The sequence below is a fragment of the Triturus cristatus genome, chromosome 6 (genome assembly GCF_964204655.1).
Source record: "Triturus cristatus chromosome 6, aTriCri1.1, whole genome shotgun sequence".
Classification (NCBI taxonomy): domain Eukaryota; kingdom Metazoa; phylum Chordata; class Amphibia; order Caudata; family Salamandridae; genus Triturus; species Triturus cristatus.
Genome location: NC_140589.1, coordinates 1462536058 through 1462563659, shown reverse-complemented (window position 1 = coordinate 1462563659; position 27602 = coordinate 1462536058). Strand labels below are relative to the sequence as shown.

General features: G+C 44.3%; 1 protein-coding gene across 1 annotated transcript in view; it reads left to right on the top strand.

Annotated features, from left to right (window-relative positions):
* LOC146821542 (uncharacterized) overlaps positions 1 to 16969 on the top strand; it is a 205591-nt gene extending 188622 nt beyond the window's left edge. The window contains exons 7-8 of the mRNA XM_085612528.1: positions 3344 to 3483; positions 16581 to 16969. Coding sequence (XP_085468654.1) covers positions 3344 to 3483; positions 16581 to 16702 — 262 coding nt within the window. The 3' untranslated portion in view covers positions 16703 to 16969. The remainder of the gene's footprint in view (positions 1 to 3343; positions 3484 to 16580) is intronic.
* The last annotated feature ends 10633 nt before the right edge of the window (positions 16970 to 27602 follow it).

Here is a 27602-nt window from a genome sequence, read left to right as displayed (position 1 = left end):
ACCTACAGCCCTAAGAACGTTAAGCCGCTGTGCATCACGCTACATTGTTCCCCGATTACAAGAATACACAAATGTCCTTATTTGGGGGTTACTTTAGATTTTCAGGAGTCAAGGTTGAGGTTTTGCAGTTCTGTTGTTTTTTTATTTAGCCTTGCTTCCAAAACTGATAAAAAGCTTATAGCGCCACTTATTGAAATGTATTTAAAAAAAATGCTTACTGACTCTAACTTATCGATCTGGTGTGTGGGGTTATAAGGTTGTCAAATGTCTGGAGGGTGAGGAAAACAACAGTATGAAGGCATATTCTGGATCTCCCTGTAAGGTCACCAACCTACACAGTCATGACGAACTTGGGTTATGTCATGAATGATATGAACTTTACCCCTTAATGTTGTGTGTACCTTTTGGTGCCACCCTGAGGTTGGTTATAAGTAACAAGGAGATTATAATGGACTGCTTATCCTGTGTAGAGGCCTCTGGATCTCTTGTTTATGCTATACTAATGATGTTGCAGTAAGCTAGGTAGGCCCTCTTTTGTCTCAAACCCAGAATTATTATCTGCAATGGATAACTGCTGGCTTAAAATACATTTCATGGATGCCAGGCAAGGGGAAAGATGGACGGTTGAACTTCAGAAACCCGCAAATAAAGATTATATATTGATTCAAGCAACACAAGGGTTGATTCAAACAACACAAGGGTTGGAGCCGTACCTCGACATGGTGACCAACAGGTGGGCTGAGTTGATCCTGCCTAGATTTGGGTTTGGAACCATTAAATGATAGCTTTGATTTTGCTTGGTTCAGTTTGATTCATCTGCTGTCCTTACCTGTCTTTGTGTTGAGCACTCTCCGGGAACCCTTGCAAACTTTCTATTTTTTAAAAATGTTATCGTATTTATACCAAAAGGTTTTTAATGGCGTTACTCCAGAGTGCCGCATTGACCAGATGTATTCTTGCGTTATAATATTTACAGATGCTCTGTTGCCCTGAGGTTTGTGCATGCATTGCAACATTTCTTAAATTTGCCCTGTGTCATGGGCAGTCTCTACTGTTGTAAACTGCTGGATATATATTTTAGATTGTTTTTATTATGTTTATCATCCTAATCTGGGTTTGGATTTCTAAGAATTTTATATGCTGTTAATGTTGATGATGTGCTTTTATGATAGAAAAAAGCTTATTGATTGATTGATATTTTTAAAATATAGGTTCATAGTTGTTTTTGAAGTCTCATTCATAACAAAAGGGGAAGTTCAAGGTATCTAAATGTACCTTGCAGAGTCATTGACAGATCCAAGGTAATCACCATACAGGTCCAGCCTTGTGAATTATGTTCCGGGGATGGTTGGTGAGAGTCCCTTGTCTTCTCCACGATCTTTGGATCCTCAGTCTTGCTGAACAAATCCGTGGGCCATGGGGCAATATAACCAAGGATCGGGGCAAAAATCCTTTGGCTGACATCACACCTTGTGTCCTTTGCATTTTTTGACAGTCAGGCGACTCTGGTTAACTACATTTTTGTGTGATTAGTATGTTTATAGTTTGCTTTTCTTACTTTGGCATCCTTGAACCACACTGCCCGGGAGCACACTATGACACCGCCACTAGGGAGTTGTCCCTTATGAGGGATTTGTCAACTGTTGTGGTTGGGCAGCAGGGTGTTTAGAGGACATGAGAGTTGCCTCCCACACACCGTGAATTTGATTCTGGTGGTTCTCCACCACCCTGCAAAGACAGATAGTACGTCTCCTCCACTTGTGTGAGTTCCTGTGGTTGGGAAGAGAGAGAGTACGAGCGAGTATGGGAGCCGTCCCAGGTTTACAATTCCCTTCATTTCCTTGCCTCATCACGTCCCCAGACTCGAGGAAAATGCAGACTGGACCACCTATGGCATCGTAGACTTGTTCCCTACCTTCTGGGAATAGAGCAAGAGGGGCATTTCCATGTAGGGGAGGGGGCAACAAACACTCACTATGACCTCTCAGCAGTGGGACAAGGGGTGGGAGAAAAGAGGATGGTCAATAAAGGCGAAGTCCATCCACCAAGAGAGAGGGCTGGGACTAGAGGAGGGACTAACGCACGCATACCCTGATCTCTGTGTAGTAACGGTCAGCATCGAGATAGTGGCCTTCCACCAAACGAGTGTGATTGCGATCATTGGTGCATGGCTTGTCTTTGTGTTGTGCCAGTTTGTGTTGTGTGTTTTCACAGTCTGTCTGCACACTTTCCCCTGTCAGTGTCTGCCTTCCTGGTCTATTGTCTTCCATCTCTGCCTTACTCTTTTGTTTCACATAATATACACTTGTATTGCCTGACCCTACCTAGGTATATTTTGCCGCCTATTGTTGGTTGTGCTCCTTGAAGTATTTTGAAGCAAAGGAGAAAATCTTTCCTGCACCCTCTGTCTAATCGATACATTTACCTGCAGCTCTCCAGATATATAAAATCAATTGCTTGCTAAAGGTGCAAAATGAAACAGGAAGGCTGAGCTTTGAGCCTCATTTAAGTGACTACTCATGCTTTGTGGTAGTACTTTTCACTTGAATTTAGTTCATAAACCAAACTACTTCCAGTGCATGTCTAAACTAGAAGTAGCACATATTCTAGTCAAGGTGTCCCTGCTCTGAGTTAACACACTTGCATTTAAACTTCTCATTTCCTGCATTCTACCTTTTAAAGAGGGGGCAGCTCTTACCCTTCCACCGTTCTCATGGACCTGTCTTGTTCATGAAGGTAAGAGAACACGCCTGTGATTTTACTCCTAAGGTTGTCCGCTATTTATGTGTGGGTGAAGTAGCATTTTGTAGCACCGGAGCTATAGCGCTTCATGCACAGTGAACAATGGATGTTTGGGTGGAAACTGCTACAATACGTCTGTGATATTTAAGGATTGAGACCCTTAGTACAGAATGTGATCCAAAAGGTGGAAAGACACTATGGAGGAAGAAAATTAAGAACCAATTTAACAATATTGGTTAATCGAAGTTCAGGAAAGAAAAAAACATTTTGATGGTGGACGTCAGTTTCGTTGAAACGTCCGAGAAATCACTGCTGCTTGTTTTATGCTCTCGTTGTTGCTTCTCCAAAAGTTGTATACCATATAACATGTATGTTAAAAAGATGGCTTAATGTTGAAAACAACTGATAGATAAATTGTGGGGTATATATTTTATTTCAAAATAGCCATGCTCCATCTCGATGTGTCTATGTTTAAAAAGAAAACCGAGTCATAAACCATTTATATTACTTCCCATTTGAGCATATATCTATTTTTTTGCATCTTTTCACTGATTGCAGTATTTTAATTTGTGGTTTTCTGTTGAATTTCTTACCATTAAAGGTTTATTCTTGAAAACTTTGTCTTCGATGAGTATGTGCGTTACACCCTCACTATATATCCAGTGGTTATTGTCTCCTTATCTGGAAGCCTTAACAAGCACTTTGTATCATCAGATCCAGGTCGCAACAACATCTTTTTAGGTATGAATCATTTTTTATTAAAATTAATGGTCACGTTGCTCGTTTTTGCTTTTTTGTGGAAGTAGTAAAAGTTGCAAATAAATGCAAATGTCATACTTGTGATGATGTTGCCTCAGGGGAACTTTCGCAGTGGTCGGTTCATTAGAGCAACTATGCTTGATATAGCTTTTCCTGAAATTGAAAGGAAAATGAGCTTTGATTATTAGTCTGCAATATATTTTGTTTTATTTTATTACACTACTTAAGTGAGTCGATTTCTTCAGTTCTCTATGGATAAGACTATTGAGCCTCGCTGGCCAACATATTAGGGGCGGATGTATGACGTTACAACGCACACTTTTACAACGCATGCACTTACAACGCATTTTTTACAACGCATAATCCATTACAACGCACTACACTTACAACGCATGACACTACAACGCATTTAAAAAAAATACCTTTACAACGCATACCATTACAACGCATAATATTACATTGCATTTAAGGTAAGTATTAGATAGTATAGGGGTAAAAATTACTATTCTAACTCCAGGGGGTGCAACAGTAGGGTAAGTGTTGGATAGTATAGGGGTAAAAATTACTATTCTAACTCCAGGGGGTGCAACAGTAGGGTAAGTGTTGGATAGTATAGGGGTAAAATTACTATTCTAACTCCAGGGGGTGCAACAGTAGGGTAAGTGTTGGATAGTATAGGGGTAAAAATTACTATTCTAACTCCAGGGGGTGCAACAGTAGGGTAAGTGTTGGATAGTATAGGGGTAAAAATTACTATTCTAACTCCAGGGGGTGCAACAGTAGGGTAAGTGTTGGATAGTATAGGGGTAAAAATTACTATTCTAACTCCAGGGGGTGCAACAGTAGGGTAAGTGTTGGATAGTATAGGGGTAAAAATTACTATTCTAACTCCAGGGGGTGCAACAGTAGGGTAAGTGTTGGATAGTATAGGGGTAAAAATTACTATTCTAACTCCAGGGGGTGCAACAGTAGGGTAAGTGTTGGATAGTATAGGAGTAAAAATTACTATTCTAACTCCAGGGGGTGCAACAGTAGGGTAAGTGTTGGATAGTATAGGGGTAAAAATTACTATTCTAACTCCAGGGGGTGCAACAGTAGGGTAAGTGTTGGATAGTATAGGGATAAAAATTACTATTCTAACTCCAGGGGGTGCAACAGTAGGGTAAGTGTTGGATAGTATAGGGGTAAAAATTACTATTCTAACTCCAGGGGGTGCAACAGTAGGGTAAGTGTTGGATAGTATAGGGGTAAAAATTACTATTCTAACTCCAGGGGGTGCAACAGTAGGGTAAGTGTTGGATAGTATAGGGGTAAAAATTACTATTCTAACTCCAGGGGGTGCAACAGTAGGGTAAGTGTTGGAAAGTGTAGTGTAATATTATGCGTTGTAATGGTAGGCGTTGTAATGGAATGCGTTGTAATGGTAGTTTTTAAAAATGCGTTGTAGTGTCATGCGTTGTAAGTGTAGTGCGTTGTAATGGATTATGCGTTGTAAAAAATGCGTTGTAAGTGTAGTGCGTTGTAACAGTTGCGTTGTAAAGGTTGTTCCCCATTAGGGGCAACATACCCTCTGATCTATGGTCATTGTTAAGATGTACGTGTGCTCTTTATTTATTCCAGAGAGTCTTGTAGAAAATAAAACTGCAGTTATTGTAAAGTTCGTTCTTAGTGATGAATTGCAAACGAAGGCGTATTGAGATCTCCACCCAGCATGTGGAAGTAATATGTGCGGGGTCTGAAGGAGGAAGGAGCAGGCTGTGAGTCTGACACCAGTACAAAATATACATACATATATTTGTATTAGATATTTTTTAAGCCATGAGTACACTGGATAAGTACAGCAATAGAAAAAGCCAATACAACAAAAAGGAAAAAAACAACAGGCCAGGGGAATGACAAAGCTCTATCATTTCATTTGGTCAAATTAAAATAGTTATTACCACAATAGAAAGCTGAAAATGAAAGAGCGTACAGAAAAAGAAACAAGATTTCGACGAATGGTAATAAGAAGTGGTAAGTGGCTAAACACATTGTAGACCGGCCCAGACCCAGTTGAGCCTGCCCAGTGCGCGAGGGCCTGTAGCCTTGGCCAGGGCTTACTCATATTCAAACACCTGTCTGAGGAGTGCCCAGAACTCTTTAACATTTGGACTGATGGTACTTATCCATGAGCTAGCGATACAAAGGCAGGCACAGACAATGACAATTGAGAAAAGAGCCTTCTCAGAGTTATTAACGTCATGCTTAAGGCCAAGAAGAATTTCATTATCCGTAAGCTGGACCTGGTGACCGCTTTGCGCTGCTAATGTTCTACAAACATGCTGCCAATAAGTCCTAAGCATTGGTCAGTCCAATAGCATATCCTTAAGGTCTGCAGCATATAAATTGCATTTAGGGCAAAATGGCTTATCATGGAGTCGGGATGTTGTCCACTTAGAGATGAGCTCGGGAGTATAGTAGAGCATGAACACTGTTTGGTGTTGCTGCAATTTTAAATTGATAGAGGCAACTGCTCTATCTAGGGTACCGAGTGGCTCCTGCAATTCTTCAGCCGTGATATCGGTGTTCACTAGCTGACTTAGTTTCATAGATATACACAGGTTGTCATCAAGTACAAATGCCATAAGTTTCAGATATATTACACCTATGGTGCCTTTTCCAGTGTTCCTATAACTACCAGTCAATAACTTAGATGTGTATAGTGGAGTATATAATTTTATCCCATTTAAAAGATAATCTCTTACCTGGAGCTATTTAAAAAAAAGAGTTATAAGGAAGCCCAAACTCATCTCTGAGCGCCATAAATGTGCAAAACCCCTGATTGTTATATAGTTAACCCAGCCAGATAATGCCTGAAGACTGCCAAGTTCTTCCAACTGCATCCTGGAATATGTCAGGCAGAGTAGGGTTGCCCATAAAACTGTATAATAATGCAGGGGAGGCAGAGAGTACCTCTTAGATATCTCACGCCAGATCCTTGTTATGTCCCTGATTACCTTACATTTGACCCGCTTGTAATAGTTGGGATCAGAGGTCTTATAAAGCATGAATCCTATATTTTTCCCACAAGCTAATTGATAAGCCAATGAAGAAAGTCCAGCTTCCTGCCCATTCAGCAGACTCCAAATCCGTCCTGTAAATTCAGCCCAGAAGTAGAGTTTAAAATCTGGAAGACTAAAGCCCCCTTGTTTGTAAGGCAACTTAATACAGCTAAGGGCCCTTCTGGCACGTCTATAACCCCATATAAAACTGTTTATTGCGCTTTCCAAGCACTTAAATAAAGAGTTCGGAACCCTAAGAGGGATTGAACGGAAAAGGTATAGAAACTTAGGCAAGATGGTAATTTTAATTATATTGCACCTGCCGATAATACTGAGGGGGAGTCGATGCCAGCTGCGTAATTTAGCAGTGACGACTTTAAGGAGTGGTTCATAATTCAAGGATATGAGCTCGTCTACCCTACTACACAGGTAAATACCAAGGTATGTGGCTGTATTAGTGAGCCTCAAAGATGTTGGCAAGATATCGGGCCGGTAGTTAAGGATTGTTTGAATTTTTGATAAGTTCAGCTTATAGCCGGAGAAAGAACCAAAATGTTCGGCTTCATTTGTTATAAGAGCTATCGCTTCAACAGGGTTCACAGAATAGACAGAAATATCATCTGCTTATGCGGTAAGTTTTAATTCCATCCTATTCAGGCTTACTGGGAGAATACCAGTATTTTGCAAGAGGTGCCTTATAAAAGGCTCGATGTAAAGTGCAAAGAGTAAGGCGGAAAGTGGACAACCCTGACTGGTGATACTTTGAACAGGGAATTGTGTAGATGATAGCCCATTCACATTAACAACCACTACTGGATTATTATACAATTTCTGAACAAGAGTAATAAACTGGGTCCCCAGTCCAAATTCTAACATTGTCCCCCAGAGTGACTCCCATGCTACCCTGTCAAAAGCCTTCTCGGCCTCCAGCATGATCATACTGATTGATGTTGCTAGTTTGCCGGATATGTCAAAGGCCGCTATAGCGGTGTTAATGTGTGACACTGTATCTCTCCCAGGAACAAACCCATGCTGATGTGGAGAAACAAGCTCATGTATATTAGAAGCCAGACGTATGGCCAAAATCTTCTGAAAATACTTTAGCATCTGCGTTAATCAAAGAGATGGAACGATAGGAGCCTCTGTCTTCCAGCGACTTTCCCTTCTTAGGAAAAACGTTAATAGTAGTCTGGCTCCATGAAGCCGGAAATTGCCCTCCGTTAGAGATATATGTAGTAAGATCCATAAACTCTGGAGCCAAAATATCCCGAACACTTTATAAAACTCCAGAGGAATAGTATCCTCGCCAGTGGCTTTACCCGATGGCAGAGCCTTGATTGTACCCTCCACCTTGCCTAATGATATTTCTTCTTGTAATATCACTACTTCGACGATATCGAGTCGTGGAAGATGACTCTCTCGTAGATAATCAGTAAGCCTGTTTTTATTCGAGACTGATTCCCCATATAATTTAGTGTAAAAGGCTCTGAACTGTTCAACAATCTCTTGAGGTTGAGAGTAGAGGAGCCCATCTTCTCCCTTTATTGCTTTAATATTCGATGTCGCCTTACCATTTGCTATCTGTAATGCCGGAAGTTGACCAACCCTCTCCCCGTATTCATATTGTTTAGCCTTGTATTTATTAAAATTGTCAGCACTTTTCTCCATAAGTCTTCTACTCAGCATAGACCGTTTTTCTAACAGCTGTAAATAGTTCTCACGTTCAGTCGTATCCCTGGACTTAACTGCCTGTGCATGCTGTTGTTCTAAACTAATATATTTATGGCGATTTTGTTCAGTTTCTTGAGCTAAATGCCTGTTCCGAACCAAAATAAACGGTTGGGTTGCCCCTCTAATAAAAGCCTTCATACAGTCCCAAACTACATGGGCCGCAGCAGTGCAATTGTTATTACCTAAATATTCTCTGTGCGCAGCCCTAAGATGGGTTCAATAATCTGGGTTGTTAAGTAAGTGCCTGGGAAATGAGAAAGATCGGTGACCACCCCTTACATTCTGCTGCACCCGTAGTGTTAATGTCAGGGGGTGATGATCAGATGTTACTTTGGGGCAGATTTCCATTTGGGTATTTACCAGAAGCGATCTTTTTGCGAAAATCATATCGATATGTGAATAATGTTTATGTGGATTGGAATAGAATGAGAACCCTGGCAGCACAGGATAAAGCGTCCTCCACGCATCATCGAATTGATAAATGCGCATAAGCTCGAGAAATGCAGCTGTGCAGAAATTTTCTGATCCATTATACAATTAAAATCCCCATAATAATCAGATCCCCACCCCAATAGTTCAGTACTTAAAAAGTGAAATATGTCAGGGTTATCAATGTTGGGGCCATAAACCAAACCGATGGTAAATGTATGACTGGCAGTTGACAGCTGTACTATGGCCTATCTCCCCTTAGGATCAGCTAGAGTGCACAGCACTGACACTTTTAGATTTTTAGATTTTAACAAAGCAACCCCCTGTATCGAGATTATTTGAGAGGTGCAGACTAAGACATCAAACCCTAATTGATTCAGCATGGACCTATCTTTATAAACCAGATGGGTTTCAGTTAAGCCAAGGATCTGTGGTTTGAGGGCCAGAAGTTCCTCCCGCACTAATCGTCATTTCCTGGCTAGGTTTAGCCCAACATTCCATAGGATAAGCTTTAACTGAGAGATAATATAGTCCTTCCTCTGCTACATCTGCTATCTTCTCTGTTTGATCTGTCCCTTTGCCGTGTATCACCTAACTAAACAATTCCAGCTGTATCCTGGCTATTAAGCCCCCGACCAACCCATCAACCCAAATTTACCCCAATTTGCCCAAAAGATAACATAATGCTAACTTCTAATAGAAACCAACCCCCCCCCCCACTAATCCAACCCCACCGGTTCCAGCAAAAAAGGAATCATCCCCTTCCCTTGCTGTCGCTGACTGACAGCTTATAGGGAGCAAGCGCTCTAACCCCCAGCCCCCTACCCCTGTACTCCTGACTTCCTCACCCCTCTCACAACCACATTCTATCACCACCAGTAGAAAAAGAAGAAAAAACAGGAGGGCAGAGAGAAAAATTTTTGAGAAAAAAAGAGATGCAATGGAGCCCCTAGAGAAAAAGACCAACAGGTCTATGCAACCAATAAAGAAAAAGGAGATAAGAGGAAGCCTTCTCACAGAGCGCTGCTTAACCATTGGAGCCCCCCCAATCAGATGACCAAGAGGCTACCCCAACACTAGGCTGGATTGCTACACCCCCAACGGCTCAAAGCTTGCTTAGTATCCATCTCAGTATGGAAAAAATATGACCGCCGATCTCTATATACTTTCAGTCGAGCAGGCTCCTGCAAGAATACTTGTGTGCATACTGTCTTAAATGGATCTATCAGCTGGCAGAGCCTCCACCGCCGATCCATTGTAGCCTTGCAGAGATCAGACCTGCAAAATATAGTCATTGAGTCCTCCAGTTTGACGGGAGCTGTTGGGCGGGCCTTGAAAAATAATGCTTGTCTGAGCAAAAAGTTACCTATTTATACCAATATAGGACGAGGATCAGAAGGCCTATTTTGGGGCTGCTGTGGAATGAATGGAGGTAGCCGATGAGCCCGCTGCACCTGCGAATCCATATCCCAGTCAGATAAGTCAGGGAATGCCTGCTGAAACAGGCTGGCTATGTACGTTCTGGGGTCTGAGCCTTCTTTCCCTTCAGGGATTCCAAAGTTCCGCAAATTATTGCGTCGCTGCCAGTTTTCCATATCTTCAACCTTGACTTGTAAAGCCACTATCAAGGCCTCTTGATTCTTGACAGTGCCAGCAGTAGTGGTGCTAGATTCTTCCACTGTCATGACCCGGTGCTGTAGATCAGAAACATCTAAGGAGAGTGAGGCGACCTTAGTAGTGGCATCCATCAGTGCCTGTTTGAAATCCCGATTGTCAGCTGTGGCTTGAATATAAAATTATTGAGCTTCCACTTTTTGAGCAGTTAAAGCCTGCAGAATCTTGGATAGTGAAGGTTCCTCCTGGTTATTGGATCTTGTACTATGGCCTGTCGGCTCAGCCATATAGTCCATCTTGTCTACAAATGCTGGCATTGGAGACGGAGATGTAGCCACAGTGGGTATATTGAGGGACCCGCCAGGGATTCCACCATCTTCAGACTGGGCCGGGCCCGGTTTTGTAATCTCAAAATCCACATGGTCGCCTTGGGGTAGTTGAAGTATCTCCTCTGATGATTGAGCTGAGGCATCTACTAGACAGTCTGGAAATTATAGCTTTCACCTCGACCTTAGAAGCCACCCATCCCATCCTTAACCCGAGCTGGGGCCATGCTTTTGAGATGCTCCTCGGTAACATTGAGATCAAGCTTTGAGCCCCACCCAACCGCGCCCTCCTTTGCCCCCTCCTTTCGCCCCCTGACTCCTTTAGATCCTTTCACTCCTGAAGATTTATCACCAGCATGGGGGTTACCAAGGATTGTTTTGGTCTTAACTGCAACAAGGGACTCCTTAAGCAAAATAGGCTGATCTACTTGTGCTGGGTATGAGTCTGGTTTAGCAGGCTCTGCAGTATTTGGAGCGTTCAGTGGGGTGTCCAATGTCCCAGGCTGCGCACCGGACCCCTCCAACAAGTCTGCCACTGGATTTGTAGAAGGCACAGAAGAAATCAGTAAATCGACTGTCTGGCTAGGACCCTCATTGACCGAGTCATTTTTGCCATCCTGAAGCACTGGACTTATGTCCACAAGGCCAGATTGTAAGCATATGGTTGATGTGGATGGAGATAAGTCTCTCTGAAGCAAGCGGGGTGCTGGTTCTTGAAGAACAAAAGTGTCCACGTTAGAGGGGGGACTCCCCCCTCAATATCCCCTAAAGCCAGTAATTCACTGACTGGAATATCATCTCCCATGTCCGGGCTTACTAGGTTGCCTTTAGAGTTAATTTGATTCCCCAGTGGTGGTACTACTGCTGCAGAGTTCAGAGCTTCGACCAGTTCATCACCTGGATTGGAGTCCACAGCTCCGATGGACTGGAGTAAGCCGCCAGCTCTTCCTGAGTAGAGGAGTCGAAGGATTGGTCTCCCCAGCGAGGAGTCTGGGGCCCACTCCCCCATGTGTGGTTGGAAAGAGTCCATGCTGTGGCCGCTGCGTCCCCCATGCTCGATGCGGCAACCGCTAATTCCCTGGCTCGGCCGCGTCCCGTCTGGATCGGAAGCCATTGCGGAGCCATCCTCAATCCAGGTGCTGCCTCAGTGAAATCGACGGCGATGCTGCACTGAGAGCCGCCGCAGCTATGAAATGCAGGCAGAGCCACAGACCCCCACCGCACCAGTCCGCCGAGATGAATGAATTCACGGATCGGCGAGGAGCACAGCCTGCACATCTGTATTCAGTTAAGTCGAATCACCCTTACCTCCCGTGTTAGTTACTCTCCATCGGGGGGAGGGGGGGGGGGGGGGACAGGGGCCAGAGGATCGATGGGAGTACGAGTGGTGCTCTCCCTGGTGGGGTTAATCCGCCATCTTCCTTTCCTCCCAGATCTCTTTCCTCCCAGATAAAATATACACAAATAAAGAGAGAAAAAACTATATATTTAATGGGAGGAGCAAAAGTTCCTTTGAGCCCCATACATATGAGGGCTATGTGTTTGTTTTCCCCAAAGCTCGCCTAAAGCCTTCCGCTTTCATAAAATTGATGGTATCACCTTGGTGTCCGATTATTTGGCAGGTATCATGGGGTGCTGGTCCCTTTGGGTTAAAAGCTTGGCTGCTGCAACACGCAGCAACCAAGGATGGATTGGATAAACCATTGGAGAGTAATATTATTGATTGCTCAAATGATATGCTATTGCACCCTACGGTTGCATCAAAATGCTGAGGTGGGCAGTGTAGAAGAAGATAGAGAAAGTATAGATAATCCCTAAATTCTTATATCTTGCCGGAAGAGGTAAATGAGCCATCGTAAAGTGTCGTAGTTGAAACAAGTGCCCACTCACGCTTGAGGCTGTAGCATTGGTTCCCAAAACCGGCTAGTATTTTGGCACAGCAATGTTTTGCTTCAGTGAGTAATGGCAGAAAAGGGCGGCATCAAGACGCTGTATCAGAGAAACATTTAGATTACAATCTATAAGTTTGTGGGTGCCATCTTGGACTACAGCTCCGCATCGAGCATTTTCTGATACAGATGGCTGACTCGTCACTTGAGCAGCAAGAGAGCCTACCCGGAGCCCTTCTACACTACCACTGACTCATGTGGTTTGAGGGTAGGTTGCAAGCTACCAAACGTGGTCAGTTGGCAGGTGGAACAAGAAACAAGCAGGATACATTTGGAGTTGTCTTGGTTTATGACTTTGCATCTCTACTGTTCAATGCATATACTAAGTCCCTCAGGTAATCCAGTCTGTGAAGTGGTAATATATAGGAGCTTGAATATCTAGGAGAAATGCATTCTGTTTTGCAAGATGAAAGGGGTGACCTTCCAGATTTGCAGTTACCGATGTAGTGTGCTTTACATATTTCCTTTTCCTATGGATTTGAAAATATGTCACAGTATTTTAGACAAAGATTCTGTAACCACTTGCGTAACGAAAATTGAGGGGGCCTCCATGCACGGTACTAAGAGGGGCCCCCTCCAGGCTCAATCAGGAGCTCTCTGGCCAGAGTGCAGTGCTGAGTAGGCCCCCTGGAGCTTGGGGCACCACCCGCACTACGGGGGATGCGGGGGCCTGTGTTACGCCCCTGTCTGTAACATAATTGATCCCAAATTAGTCCATTCATGCATGAGAATTGATAAACTGTTATGACCTTTAGGGATCAGTTTGGTTTTGTACTTTGCTATATCCAGTGCTATTCCAAACAAGCATTAACAAAGCCAGTAGGTCTCGCCTTTGGGGGCTATTGACTTTGCCAATCGCTTTTGGCAGTGCTGCTCAGCGTTGGGACACTGCGTTGCCTCATCAAAAATGTTTAAAAGCACAATGGGGGTCGCCTTATTCTACTGCGTCAGAATGCATGCGCACACCAGCAGAATGAAGCGGACACCAATTCCTTTACCAATCCAAGATGACAGATGCCTCTTGGATCGGTAAATAAAAGAAATTAAGATCTTTTTTGCGTCTAAGCACAAAAATGGACCGCAGATGTTAGAGTGGTGGGGGTTAAAGGAGGAGGGAATGGGGGAGGGTGGGGGAAAGCTGCTCACAGAGGCCACTAGGAAGAAGCACAAGAGGAAAACAACATCAAAGAAGCACCCAGGTGACTAAGGCTTCTAAGCAGTCTAGTTTACGTAAGAGAGATGTCACTCAACATCCTGTTAGTAACTGATTTATTGGTATCACTCACCGAAATTACTTACCATTTCTTTTCAAATAAAATGTCCACGCTCCCACTTCTTGCTCTACCCAATATTTACTTCACAAGTTACCAATGATTGTTAACAACTAAAGGCCCTGCCTTGATAAAGTCAATCCTGGACGAAACACTTGTGGGTTGCCCTTGGCAATATGGAATATGTTATTGTGAGATATTTGCAGTTGGCCATTTTTTATACTAAAGTATTAAGTATAATCTTGGATTTGTGTTTGAAAACAAAGGTTAACTAATTTTGGATATATTAATAAACCTGCATTAAATTCAACATAGAGGACTCTCCCATTCTCAAAGAAACACCAAAATGCCCCAGCTGTCTTTACTGCAGCAGACTAGTGAGGGTTTAGCACCCGCCACACATACTCTTTGATAGGTACAAATTGGGAATCCGTTGGCGGATGTACCTGCCCAATTTTCAAGGATGCAGTTTTGCCTTATGTAATACTGACGATGTACTGCTAGTGTTCATTTATCATTTTTTCTATTTCTTGTATGACTACTTTCTCAAACACTCCAGTACCCAGACCCGCTTTTCCAAAGGAGGATATAAATTAGCTAGAAAGTGAAGATTTTTTCAATTTTCTTTACGCACTTTTTACAAAAGGGGTGATGTAGCTGCACGCCAACCAGGAAAAAAATCAAATATTTTTGTTTGGACAAATCACATTGTATCAAACGTTTGGTGGCAATGTTTTGTATCGTACCAGGAAAGTTCATGATTGAAGCATTGATGTTGTTACCATTGTAAATATCACTGCCTGCCAGCTTATTCCTACTCTTGTCTCTGAGGCTGAAAGTGATCGTTTTCTTGTGTTTTCCTTGGACCTTGTGGATGTTCCCATCTGAAAAGGAGAAGCATTAAATGTACTAAGGTTAAGGGTTAGTGTTTCTTATAGGCTGATCATTATGTGGTTAGGACCAACTACTTGTAGATAACTTGGGAACATATTATCGAGAAAGAGCGGTAAATATCGCCAAGCGCACTTAGCGCATTTCTGTTTATCGCCGTCTATCGCTGAATTACATCGCCGTGTTAGTGGCGTATTATCAACGCTTTGCGTACTGGTGATGTAATTCCAGCGATAGACGGTGAGAAACAGAAACATCGCCTGAAATCCAACGATGATTATGGAGATGCTTGCTGATAGGGGAGGGTGGTCTTAACATGGCTATCCACCTCCCATTATCAGCATAGCTAAGTAGAAAAAGCAGACGTTAACTACATGCGATAACCGCGGTTAGCGCGGTTTTTTACATCGCTGGGGCCGCACTGTTAATAGAGCGAAGGTCACGTAAATCATGCAGACATTGTGAGGAATGCCCATTTTGCATGTCATTAGCGATAATAATCGCTGACATGCAAAATGGGGAGAAAACGGCTACTGAATCAAGGAAACACGCGTTAGCGTGTCCTTGAAAATAGTGAGATGTTTATTTCGCCGCTTTTCGGCCGAAATCGGCCGATAAAGCGGCGAAAATAGGCTTGTAAATATGCCCCTTAGCCTCTTCGGATACCTTGACAGATCTCAGTTTTAGTCTGAGCTTGATCAATAGGAGCTATGCGTCCTCTAGGGAGGGCTATGAAATGTCCTTATTGTGTTGATGAATATGTTTTTTAAGTTTGTCTTTGATTGCCCTGCATGTATTTTCTAAAACGTCCTATTTCTGCATTGATTGAGCATTTCTAAAAGCATAGTTTTATAACCGGTTCCTTCCCAGTTGCACTGTTATTTCACATATTGTTTTAGTGACTGATAGGATTCAGCCCCAGGAGAATCTATTGGCAATAAACGTTCATTTGTTATGGAAACAAATCGTCAAAACACATGCTTTGTTTTTAGGTTTTGGCTACAGATAAATCTGGCCTTATGTAGGCTGACCTGTTGTTTTCTACACATAATCAATACTTAGAATGGGCATCGTGCAAGTTCCTTGCTCATGATTGGGCGACTCAGTTGACTATCTTTGTAGACTGCCCAAGATTTGATAGTTTTACTCCCTATTCTTATGTCTGTCTTGCTGATTGGCATTTTGATCTCGATGTTGTGAGTGAAAGAGTTGTGTCCATCCAATGCATAATGGAGGGGACTTCTTTTATTTTTGTATTGAGGGCTTCATTGGAGTTCATGTGTTTATTTGCTCTTTACCTACCTAAAGTCCCCCTCAGGCTCCCCCTTTCCACTCATCCCGCCCCCCAGGTGTGATATCAATTCACTTTCCTAGATCTATTTCAACCTGCTTCACACCTCTCTCCCCGTCTAGCATTTTTAAAATTATTATTATTATTATGTTTATACAATGGCCTGGCAGTTAGACAGTCCTGCCAAGATGCTTGTTTCCTTTTTCGCATGCACTATTATTGTTTTTAAAATCTTCATTTACTGTTCGGACTAGAAACAGCCTATAACTCCCACAGCAGCAGCCATTGAATCCTGATAATTAAAAGTCATAGTTTCAATTCTGTCAATATTTTGTCTCAAGATGTACAGTATGGCATATATATGGTGGGTCACTGGTGCAATTTTATCCTCAGTCCTTTGTCAACACTGGTTTGTTCTCTTAGTTGCTGACCAAGAATGTGAAAAAAATTATTTGTGTTGTTTCTTGAATGTTGATTGATCCATGGACTGTATTATTTCATCAATTGACACTTATCTAATTTTTTTCCCTTTTCAGCTGTGCTGCTGGCCGTGGCTTGCGCTGCATTTCTTGTTCGGCTCATACTTGTCATATGGAGACACCTTAAAAGGCCTCTGTACAGGTCTCAAGTCTTGAAAGGGCCAGAAAACTCCTACTAAAGCTCAGTGACTGCACAGGTGGTGCATGTGAAGGACAGGGCGATAATGTGAATAATGTGCCTGACCATATAATTAGGTGTTTAGTATAAAATGATTGTATTGGTAGCTTTTTTCTGTAATTTCTAAGTTATAGTTCTGATATATCTGTGTAAAACGCATGATAAAAAGTAGAAAATAAGTTTCAGACATTTGTTTTTTGTCCTGCGCTTTCTTTTCTAACGCATTGAAAATGGATGTATGAGAATAAAAGAGCTAGCATCGCTGGTCTTCCTGGCGTCCATTCTGTCCTTTCCTATTGAGTCTTTGCTGTAACCAGAAACATAAGTTTTGGCAAAGGAGGCCATATTTGATGTTGCTTTTAGGAGTGACACAAATCACTCCCTCCCACAGGAAGTGACATAGGCCCCACACCCCATTTCTACAGGAAAGAATACATATAAGTGGGAGACATAAACGACTGTCTAATGGTCCCTAGTTTTTAAAGAGCACTTTCTTGCATTTGCTGTGGAATCGATCCCTCGTCCTACTGAGCAGAATGATCCATGCAACTGGAAATTACCCTGATGCAGGTCACGTTCTAAAATGTTGTCATGGTGATCGTGGGCGCTGTGCTTTATCACCTGTTGTTTTATAAGTAACATATCCTTGGAAGTTGGGGTTAGTTCTCAAGATTTGGTCAATGGGGACGGCCACCTCTCCGAGATGGCTACTGCATGAGGGGAATGAGACCATTTCAGAATTCTGTAATCACATAAATATATTTTTATAGTGGGATGTGCTCACTGGCTTACACACTTTATCAAAGGACCAAAGAGAGAGGCTCTTACTGGTCATTACAGCACTAAATGATCTTAAAGATTTTGAGAAGAAAGAGGAGACTTGTGAGAGGTCATGGAACATGCATGAGATGGACGAAACAGTTTGATGGCATGTTAGAACGCGGTTGCCATTGCTATTCAATAGACCTTTGTGGTTGACCGAGAGGCAAAGGAGTTAGCAGTGAATAAAACAGTTTAACGTTCATGTAGGCCATTTGACCACACAATAAGGACCAGGAATCAGTAAATAAAGTTAAGTGGGTTTATTATACATTAATAATCAATATTACATTAATAATTAGTAAATCATGCAAATTAAGCATCATTTAGATAAAGAAGTTAAATTGGAAGCATTAATCAAAGATGTAAATTCAGTTTGGTAGTATCAGATATACGACAACATAGCCACATAAGTACAAATGGCGAAAAACAGATGTGTTCGAGGGATATGAGCTGCAGATTACACACTTTTGTATAGATCGCCATCTGGTGTTGGACCCGGATGTTTGCAGTTTGTTTTTCCTCTTGGAAAGTCTTTGGAAGTCACGAGGTCGGTGACTCCTCCCTTGGATCGTATTGCGCATGGGCTTCGGCTCCATCCTCAGATTGTTTTTTTCTGCCATCGGGCTCGGATGTAATACTTCGCGCTCCGGTTCCGAACATTTCCAGTTCAACGATCGAAGCGGAATCCTCGCTCATCGCGGTATTGTTCAGATCCAGATCTCCTCAATCCCCTTCTCTTCGACACATCTTCGATTCCAGTCGTCCACGGCGGCCTTCGGGCCTACCCAAGCTCCGGTCCCGGCTGATAGAAAGAACTCCATTCAAGAAGTGCCCTCGATGTGGGTCCAAATTCCCCCACACCGATCTTCATGAGGTGTGCAACCTCTGCCTCTCCCCGGAACACGAGGCTCGAGACCGTCCGGCCTGCAAGTCTTTCAGATCGAAAAAGACTATTCGAGATCCAAGGGCCAGACGAAACATGGCACACTCCTCGACCTCCGTTCCAGTCGACATCTTCGGGGACGACGTCGAAGATCCGGGGCAGCAGCACACCGAAGAGGACCTCGTCAGCGCTTCCGAAGCCGACGACTCAGATGTGGAGGACATCACCCTGGCGCAGAGGGTCGTGAGTACTATACCCCCTCCCGCACCCGCGCCGACACCCAAAAAGGCTTCGGTCAAGCCTTCGCCTCCGGGCCTAGGCAAGACCAAAGACACTGCTTCAAACACCCCACCTTCGGGCCCAGTGAAGAAGCCAAATAAGCCTTCCGGCGGCTCAGGCTCGAGCCAGCCCTCCAGCGGTGCCGAGAAACACCCTTCGGCACCGAAAAAGAGACCGGCCTCTACCTCGACACCGAGCTCCGCACCAAAGTCCTCGGTGTCGAAACCCAGCCTTTCGGTACCGACCAAACCCCATAAGGCTCTCGGCACCGACACTTCTACGCCGAAGCCCACCTCGGCGCCGCCCAAGAAATCAGAGGTTCCCAAGCCCAGTGCTAAGCACGGCACGGACAAGCCTAAAAAGTCATCAGCCCCAAAACCTTTGGCGCCGACGGAACAAACCTTGTCACAGGAACTGTTTACACCGGATCCATTGCAAAAGACTCTTACCAAGGATCCAAAAACTGGACATTTGGCACTCTCTTCTAAAAAGAGACATTTGGACAAACCGGCTCCGCCTCCACCTCCAAAGAGGAAGGACTCTGCTACCTCCCCTTTCAGAATGCCTTCCCCACCTCCTCCACCCTCTCCACCTCCACCCCCTCCGCCTTCTCCACCCCCACCTCATCGCTCCCCGACCCCGTCTCCAGACGATGATGATCAGGGGGACCCATATTACGATCCAGGGGATGTGCCCCAAGACCCCACCCCTACAGGATCCCCAGACCCATGGGACAACTACAATAATCCAGACATTCCAGACGTCCCACAAGATGACCTTTACCCTTCCAGGCCATCTCCACCGGAAGACTCATTAGGTTTCCACCACCTACTTCAGAGGGCGGCACATTATCACAGGGTAGAGCTACACACTGACCCAGTAGAGGAGGATTTCCTCCTCGACACCTTTGATACCGCACATAGGTCTACCTCCATACTACCTATGCTCAAGGGGGTGATAAAACATGCGCCAGAGGTTTTTAAGGACCCAGTCAGGGCTAGGGTCATTTACCCACGCATAGAGAAAAAGTACAAAGCTGCCCCCACAGATCCTGCCTATATCAAAGGGCCAGCGCCACTAGATTCCCTAGTGGTTTCCACTGCACGGAAGAGGTCAAACTCCCAGGCGTCAGGCGAAGCACCACCACCTGACAAAGAGTCAAAGCTACTGGACGCGTCAGGAAAGCACACTGCGTCACAGGCAGCCAATATATGGCGTATCGCCAACACTCAAGCGCTATTGGCCAGATACGATGGAGCGCATTATGATGAATTAGAAACCATAATGCACCACCTCCCAGAAAGATACAAAAATAGGGCCAATGAATTAATTCAAGAGGGTAAGACTATAACTAACACCTCCATACGCTGTGCCTTAGACACAGCAGACACAGCCTCCAGGGCCATTAACACTAGCGTCCTCCTCCGTCGCCATGCTTGGCTGAGGGTATCAGGTTTCAAACCTGAGGTACATTAATAGGGAAAAAGAGTGTAGCTGACCATGGTTAAGCACATCACTTTTCAGAGTCACTTAGTAAAGTCTTGATTTGTGCACGCGACGTCCGGAGCATGCCACACTTATGCTCCACTGCAAATACATATAAGAAGCCGTTGAGGAATAAGGACGGTGCACAATGTAGCACAATTCACGAAGTTTCAGTCTTGTGACAAAATCTTTATTTTCTTTTTAACAGTAAGGCACAGCCAACGTGTTTCGTTCTTGAGGTACAGGCCTCCATTCTAAATCATCCCTTTGACCAAGAACACCTGTTCGGTCCAAAGGTAGATGAGGCCCCCGAGAAAATGAAGAAGGACACGGATACGGCGAAATCTATGGGAGCCCTGCAGTCACACCCTCCTATGCGCTCCTTTCGCCGCTCTTCCTTTCGGGGTACGGCTAGAGGCTACTCCTCAGATAGCGCGTCCACTTCCTACAAATCCCCTGCTCAGTCCACCTTCACAAGGGGTTATCAAAGAGGCAGCCATAGAGGCAATAACAATAAAGGCAGAGGCAAAACAAATACCGCCCGCACTGCCACACCGCCTACCCAATGACTTCCCCCCGCTCCCTCCAGACCATCCCACTCCGGTCGGGGGCAGGCTACAAAATTTCCTTCAACTCTGGGAGACCATCACCTCAGACAAATGGGTGACCCAAATTATTCGCTCAGGGTACTGCCTAGAATTGACATCTACCCCCCCAAACATTCCGCCCAGGCAACGCCCAATGTCACAAGAACATTCCACATTGCTAAAACAGGAGGTAATCTCCCTCCTACAAAAACAGGCAATAGAACAAGTTCCCGCCAATCAGCAAAATGTAGGGGTCTACTCCCTATATTTTCTAATACCAAAAAGAGACGAGACTCTACGACCTATTCTAGATCTCCGGCCGCTAAACACATACATACATTCGGACCATTTTCACATGGTAACACTTCAGCAGGTACTTCCGCTCCTCTCCCAGAACGACTTTCTCACCACACTGGACTTGAAAGACGCATACTTTCACATTCCGGTACACCATGCTCACAGAAAGTACCTCAGATTTGTAGTGGACGGGCAACACTACCAGTTCAAGGTGCTCCCATTCGGGGTCACAACAGCACCAAGGGTATTCACCAAGTGCCTAGCGGTAGTGGCGGCACACCTCAGAAGACAGCACATTCACGTCTTCCCATATTTGGACGACTGGCTGATAAAAGCCACGTCCTACAACCAATGTGTACACCACACCGCCACTACAATCCAACTACTTCACCAGCTAGGCTTCACAGTGAACCACCAAAAGTCCCAGCTAATACCATCCCACATAAAGCAATACCTCGGTGCCACCATAGACACCTCAAAAGCCATAGCCTACCCCAATCCGGCCAGGATTGCAAGCATTCAGGCTTTGCGTCAAAGATTCATACCTCAACACTCTCTTCCAGCAAGAGTGTTTATGCAACTAATAGGGATGATGGCCTCTTGCATTTTCATAGTGCCTCACGCAAGACTCCAGATGCGTCCACTCCAAGAGTGCTTAGCGCGCCAATGGAACCAGGCCCAGGGGCAACTGACAGATCTGGTGTTGGTAGACGGTCGCACCCATCGCTCTCTGCAGTGGTGGAACACCACAAATCTTTCCAGAGGTCGACCGTTCCTGGACCGGTTCCACAAATAATACTAACAACAGATGCATCGCTCTCCGGCTGGGGAGCTCATCTATTACACCTCACAGTGCAGGGCACATGGACGCCGCAACAAAAGTTACTCCATATCAACCATCTGGAGTTACTGGCAATCTTTCTAGCCCTAAAATCCTTTCAAACACAGATTTTAGGCAAGGCAGTCCTCATTCGCACAGACAACATGACGGCCATGTACTACATTCAAAAACAAGGCAGCACACACTCTCCACAGCTCTCTCAGCTAGCACAGAGCATATGGAGATGGGCAATTCCACACAAAATTTTTCTCCTAGCCCAACATGTCCCAGGAGTCCAAAACACCATGGCAGATCTGCTCAGCAGACAGACGCAGCAGATCCACGAGTGGGAACTTCACCCACAGGTTCTTCACCCGTTCTTTCAGATGTGGGGGCATCCACAGATAGACCTCTTTGCCACCCACGAAAACAAAAAATGCCCAAGCTTCGCCGCCAGATACCCACACCCATTGTCCAAAGGCAATGCGATATGGATGAACTGGTCAGACAAATTTGCGTACTCCTTTCAACCTCTCCCGCTAATTCCATTAGTGGTGCGAAAGCTACAACAGCATTCCCTCACACTGATCCTAGTAGCTCCAACGTGGGCCAGGCAACCGTGGTACACCACGCTCCTGGAACTCTCTGTAGTACCACACCAAAAGCTACACCTCTCACCATGCCTCCTAACCCAGAACCATGGAGAGATCAGACACCCGGACCCAGCTCAGCTCAACCTTGCGATCTGGCTCCTGAGATCCTAGAATTCGGATACCTTAACCTTCCCCCTGACTGTATGAACGTAATCAGAGAAGCTAGACGCCCTACCACTAGAGCCTGCTACGCTGCAAAGTGGAAAAGATTTGTTGTTTATTGCCATAACAACACAATCAACCCTCTAGACGTATCTATACAGCACATCATATGCTACTTGCTCCATCTACAAAGGTGTAACCTAGCATATACATCCATTCGGCTACACCTCGCAGCAATTGCTGCCTACCTACAGAACAGACAGCATCTATCACTTTTCAGAGTGCCTGCCATTAAAGCCTTCATGGAAGGCCTCAAACGAATAATTCCCCCCAGAGTACCACCCTCACCTGTGTGGAACTTAAATATAGTTCTCACAAGGCTAATGGGACTGCCCTTCGAACCTTTGCATAAATGCGAACTGCAATTTCTCACATGGAAAACAGCTTTTCTTGTAGCCATCACTTCCCTTAGAAGGGTCAGTGAGATACAAGCACTTACTATACAAGAACCTTTTCTCCAAATGCACCAGAACAATGTTGTTCTCCGTACCAACCCAAAATTCCTACCCAAAGTCATTTCCCCCTTCCATCTAAACCAATCAGTAGAATTACCGGTATTTTTTCGCAACCTCAAACTGTTGCAGAAAGGGCTCTACACACGCTAGATGTTAAACGGGCCTTACTTTACTATATCCAGAGAACACAACCTTTCAGAAAGACCAAACAACTGTTCGTCTCTTTCTCTCCACCACACAAGGGCAACCCCATCTCAAAATCAGGGATAGCTAGGTGGATTGTAAAATGCATACAGATTTGCTACCACAAAGCAAAACAAACGCTATCTGTTCCCCCTAAAGCACACTCTACACGAAAGATAGGGGCTTCTATGGCTTTTCTAGGGAACATCCCATTAGATGATATCTGCAAAGCAGCTACATGGTCAACACCGCACACTTTCACTAAACATTACTGTGTAGATGTGCAAACAGAGCAACAAGCTAGTGTGGGCCAGGCTGTACTAAAAACATTATTTCAAACCACTGCAACAGATACTGGTGGTCGCCGCTAAGGTTGGGAACTGCTACATAGTCTATGCAAAAGTGTGTAATCTGCAGCTCATATGCCTCGAACGGAATATGCTACTTACCAGTATGCATCTGTTCTTGGCATGTAGAGCTGCAGATCTACACACGCCCACACGCCTCCCCGGCTACCTGTATCTGTTCCAGTTTATCTTATTTAGATACTACACACATGGGCCTCTTCACTGTTATTACTACGCTCCATCTTTCCCTGCTGGCGAAAAACAATCTGAGGTTGGAGCCGAAGCCCATGCGCAATACGATCCAAGGGAGGAGTCACGGACCTCGTGACTTCCAAAGACTTTCCAAGAGGAAAAACAAACTGCAAACATCCGGGCCCAACACCAGATGGCGATCTATGCAAAAGTGTGTAGATCTGCAGCTCTACATGCCAAGAACAGATGCATACTGGTAAGTAGCATATTCCTTATGTTCCTTAAAGAAACTCAAACTCTCAGTCTCAGCATGTATATATCTTAAAGTCATCTAACCAGTACTCTAAGTTAAGATGAAGGATGGTTCAGAATTGAAATTCTCTCAGAGAAATTTAAGAACCAAGAAGGTAACATTAAAGAAAGCAGGAAGCATGCTGAAGATTACAGTACAAATCTTGTCAAAGGGAACAACTGTTTAGCATATAGCTTCACACTCGCGAGAATAGAGTAACCATAGAGTTTTGTACCTCTCAGAGTTCAGAGCGGTCTGCAGTGCACTCTAACAGTGTATAGATTAATTAAAGCATACAGATGCATTCTCGTCATTCGATCCTCACACCTCCCCTCCGGGGACCAGTGGTGTTGCACTTCACGTTGCTCTGTGGCAAAATCTTAAGATTTTCTCATCCCGCAAAACCTGGATATTCACACGACCTTGGGTAGAACACCGTTACTGATACGCAATGAATAGGAAGCTTCTTCAGATTATTAGCTTTTCACGTCTGTGCCAAGATTTTCTTCTCACGCCTCACTATCTCTAATACACATCACTCCTTTCTCTAGTTACTGAAGTCTTGAAACCACATATGCAGAGGAGAGTGCAAAAAAATGCATTTCAAATACAGGCCTAGTTAAATTTGCTATGGTGACGTTTCACAATGTGCACTACAGCTACATAATTATGTGCACGTATAGCTTCAAAATAAATGCAGCGATCTAGAAACGAACATAAGTAAATGAGTTCATGCTGACATAAGCAGTGCATTTCAAATGAATGCAACTTGACTTGAGACGTAAATGGTAATATGTATGAGAACTACAATTCATTCATGTTTAGGCCAAACATCAGTGTGCACACGTTTATATGAATCTCTAGTTTGTACAGTGAATACATTCCAGTAATACATTTGAATACTTTACTTTGCAATAATACATTTAGGGACACAGAGTATATGGTGCTAAGTGCACATATATATTGCACTTCTGTGATGTGCAATGGTGGAGCTAAAATTGCTCTGCTCCAAGTTACTCAATCACAAAACTATAGTGCTGTTGATCTAGGAAAGATGCAAATCTGTGTAGCTGGCCATAGGAGGTGCGCAGATGTGATTCAGGTATTGACAGTCCTTCAGCGTTTACTTGTAATATAAGCATACCCTAATGCGAGTAGAACTTCAGTGATTCTGCAAATCTTAAGTCTGAGTAGTATAGCCATCAGATAAGCAGGAATCGGATTGAGCCCAGGATTAAAGCAAGTGTGTATTGAGCTGTTGATTTTTCTCTGACCTATGAAATGACAAGAGGAGGTTTCCATCACGTGACCTTCTTCATTTGCGTGAAGGTCCTAGAGTGGACTAATGCACTCTGACTGCAAGACATTTCTCTATAGTCACAGAATGGGTAAAACCCTTTGATACAGCAGGCCACTAGTATCCTGAGCGAGTTCTCGAGAATGGGAGTCAAAGGATACAGGTAACTACAGGGATGTTTGAGGATAGAGATCCCAAACCAATGATGTTCCTAAAATGGCAGATGTGCCTCGCATGGTGGCTGCACACTATCATGAGCGAAAGGGCCAGGACATCTCTGCAATATATGCCACACTGTAAGTAGCCACAACTGTTATATTTAATTGTTAAAGTGAATAACGCAATCAGTAATGCGTGGCAGGGCAATAAATACAGACTTGCCAAACAACATACTTCTGGGTGTGTAAAGTACAACTATTTATCTTTTTTTATGAGTTACTGTAAAGGTTTACAAAACATTGATATTATATGAGAACATTGGAATGTGGAGCACTCCATTGCAGACAATGGAGTGCTCTGTGCTTCTACGGGCCGGTAAAGGCCCGCAGAGCAACATTTCAATGTTGTTTAAACAAAGGCCTCTCGGGAACCCGAGGGGATTTGTTAGAACATTCTGCCCTCTAGTGGCAGAATGTTCTAATAGCCTTATAGCCCTTCGTAGCTGGGCTATACCGGCTATTAAAGTCCCGCTCCCTTGTTAAAGGCCTTCGGCTCAGGCCTTTAACGCTGGAGCGGGCTTTTAATAGCCGGTATAGCCTGCTACGGCGGGCTATAAGGCTATAGTAAACACAAAATACTGAGATATAAATACATCACAGTATATGACAAAGTAAAGAAAATAAGAACCACTGTTATGTCCGATCAATAAAACAGTACAATAGCCATACACTATGGGCCCGATTTCGGCTTTTGCGGTGCAGAGCCGGGTCCGTCCAGCCGCCGCACCGTCAAGTCCGCAGCCGAGAGGGAGTGCTGCGGGCGGTGAGGCTGGGTGGGGGAGGAGCAGGGTGGGAGATAGTAAACTATGGAATATGGCCCAACAGAGGTAAGTAAACCAAAAAATAATAATAATTAAATAATAATTTGGCAATACAGCGCGCGCAATAAAATCAGTTTTATTTATTTATTTGTTTACTTACCTCTGTTCGGCCGTATGCCGTAGTTTACTACCCCCCACCCTGCTCCTCCCCCGCCCCGCAGCACTCCCACCACGAGCCGCTACTGAGTGTAACTCAGGTCTGGCGGGCTTTTGTTTTGAGTTCCTAAGGCGGTGCCCTGAAAATGGCCACTGCAATGGGAACGACAAAAACAGTTCCTGCACGGCATGAACTGGTGTGCATGCACACAGAGGGCACATGTTGAGCCCCCCTGTGTGCATTCACATGGTCCAGAGGGCCCCCTTTTTTGCTTCTCTGCCACGGTTTCATGGCAGTGGAACTGGCATGACAACCATAGCGGAGAGGAAATGTATAATATGCTTGGCCGGACCGCTGCAGTTCCGCCAAGTATATTAATGCCTCCTGACCACCGCAACCCCACCAGAGAACGGTGATTCCTTGGCGGTGCAGCAGGGCAATGACGGTTCGACCCCCCGTATTATAATAGGGCGGTCAGGATTCCACCGCGCCACCACAATTCTGGCGGTCCATGGACTGCCAGACTCGTAATTAAGCCGTAAGGGATAACTAGATCCAAAAAAGCTCATATTTGTGTCCTGCTGCATTGTTATCCAGATTCTATATTCTCTAGCAAAACTATGGAGACTACTCACAGTGCTAACATACAGTTGTGAGTAATTTGCATGTGTAAGCCTACTCTTACATTTTGTAGTAACTTTACTACTTCGTGCTATTCACAAAATCCAAGTAAAAAGTTCCTACAAAATCTAGACTTACATGTCCCCACCCCTTGGAAAACAGGAAGGAACTACATTTTGGGTGCAAAATTACTGCTGCCAAAAAGAAGGAGTATTAAGTCGAGCATCACACATAGCCAGCCACTAATACTGTAACACCCTGCCATGGAAAATAATGGAGGAAGTGGCTTGAAATAAAATCCCATAGGAAAAAATGTTAACTGAAATTAAATTATTTTAAATAGTTAAAAATATATAAGTAAATCCGTGAGCTTGCTGCGAATGCCACTCC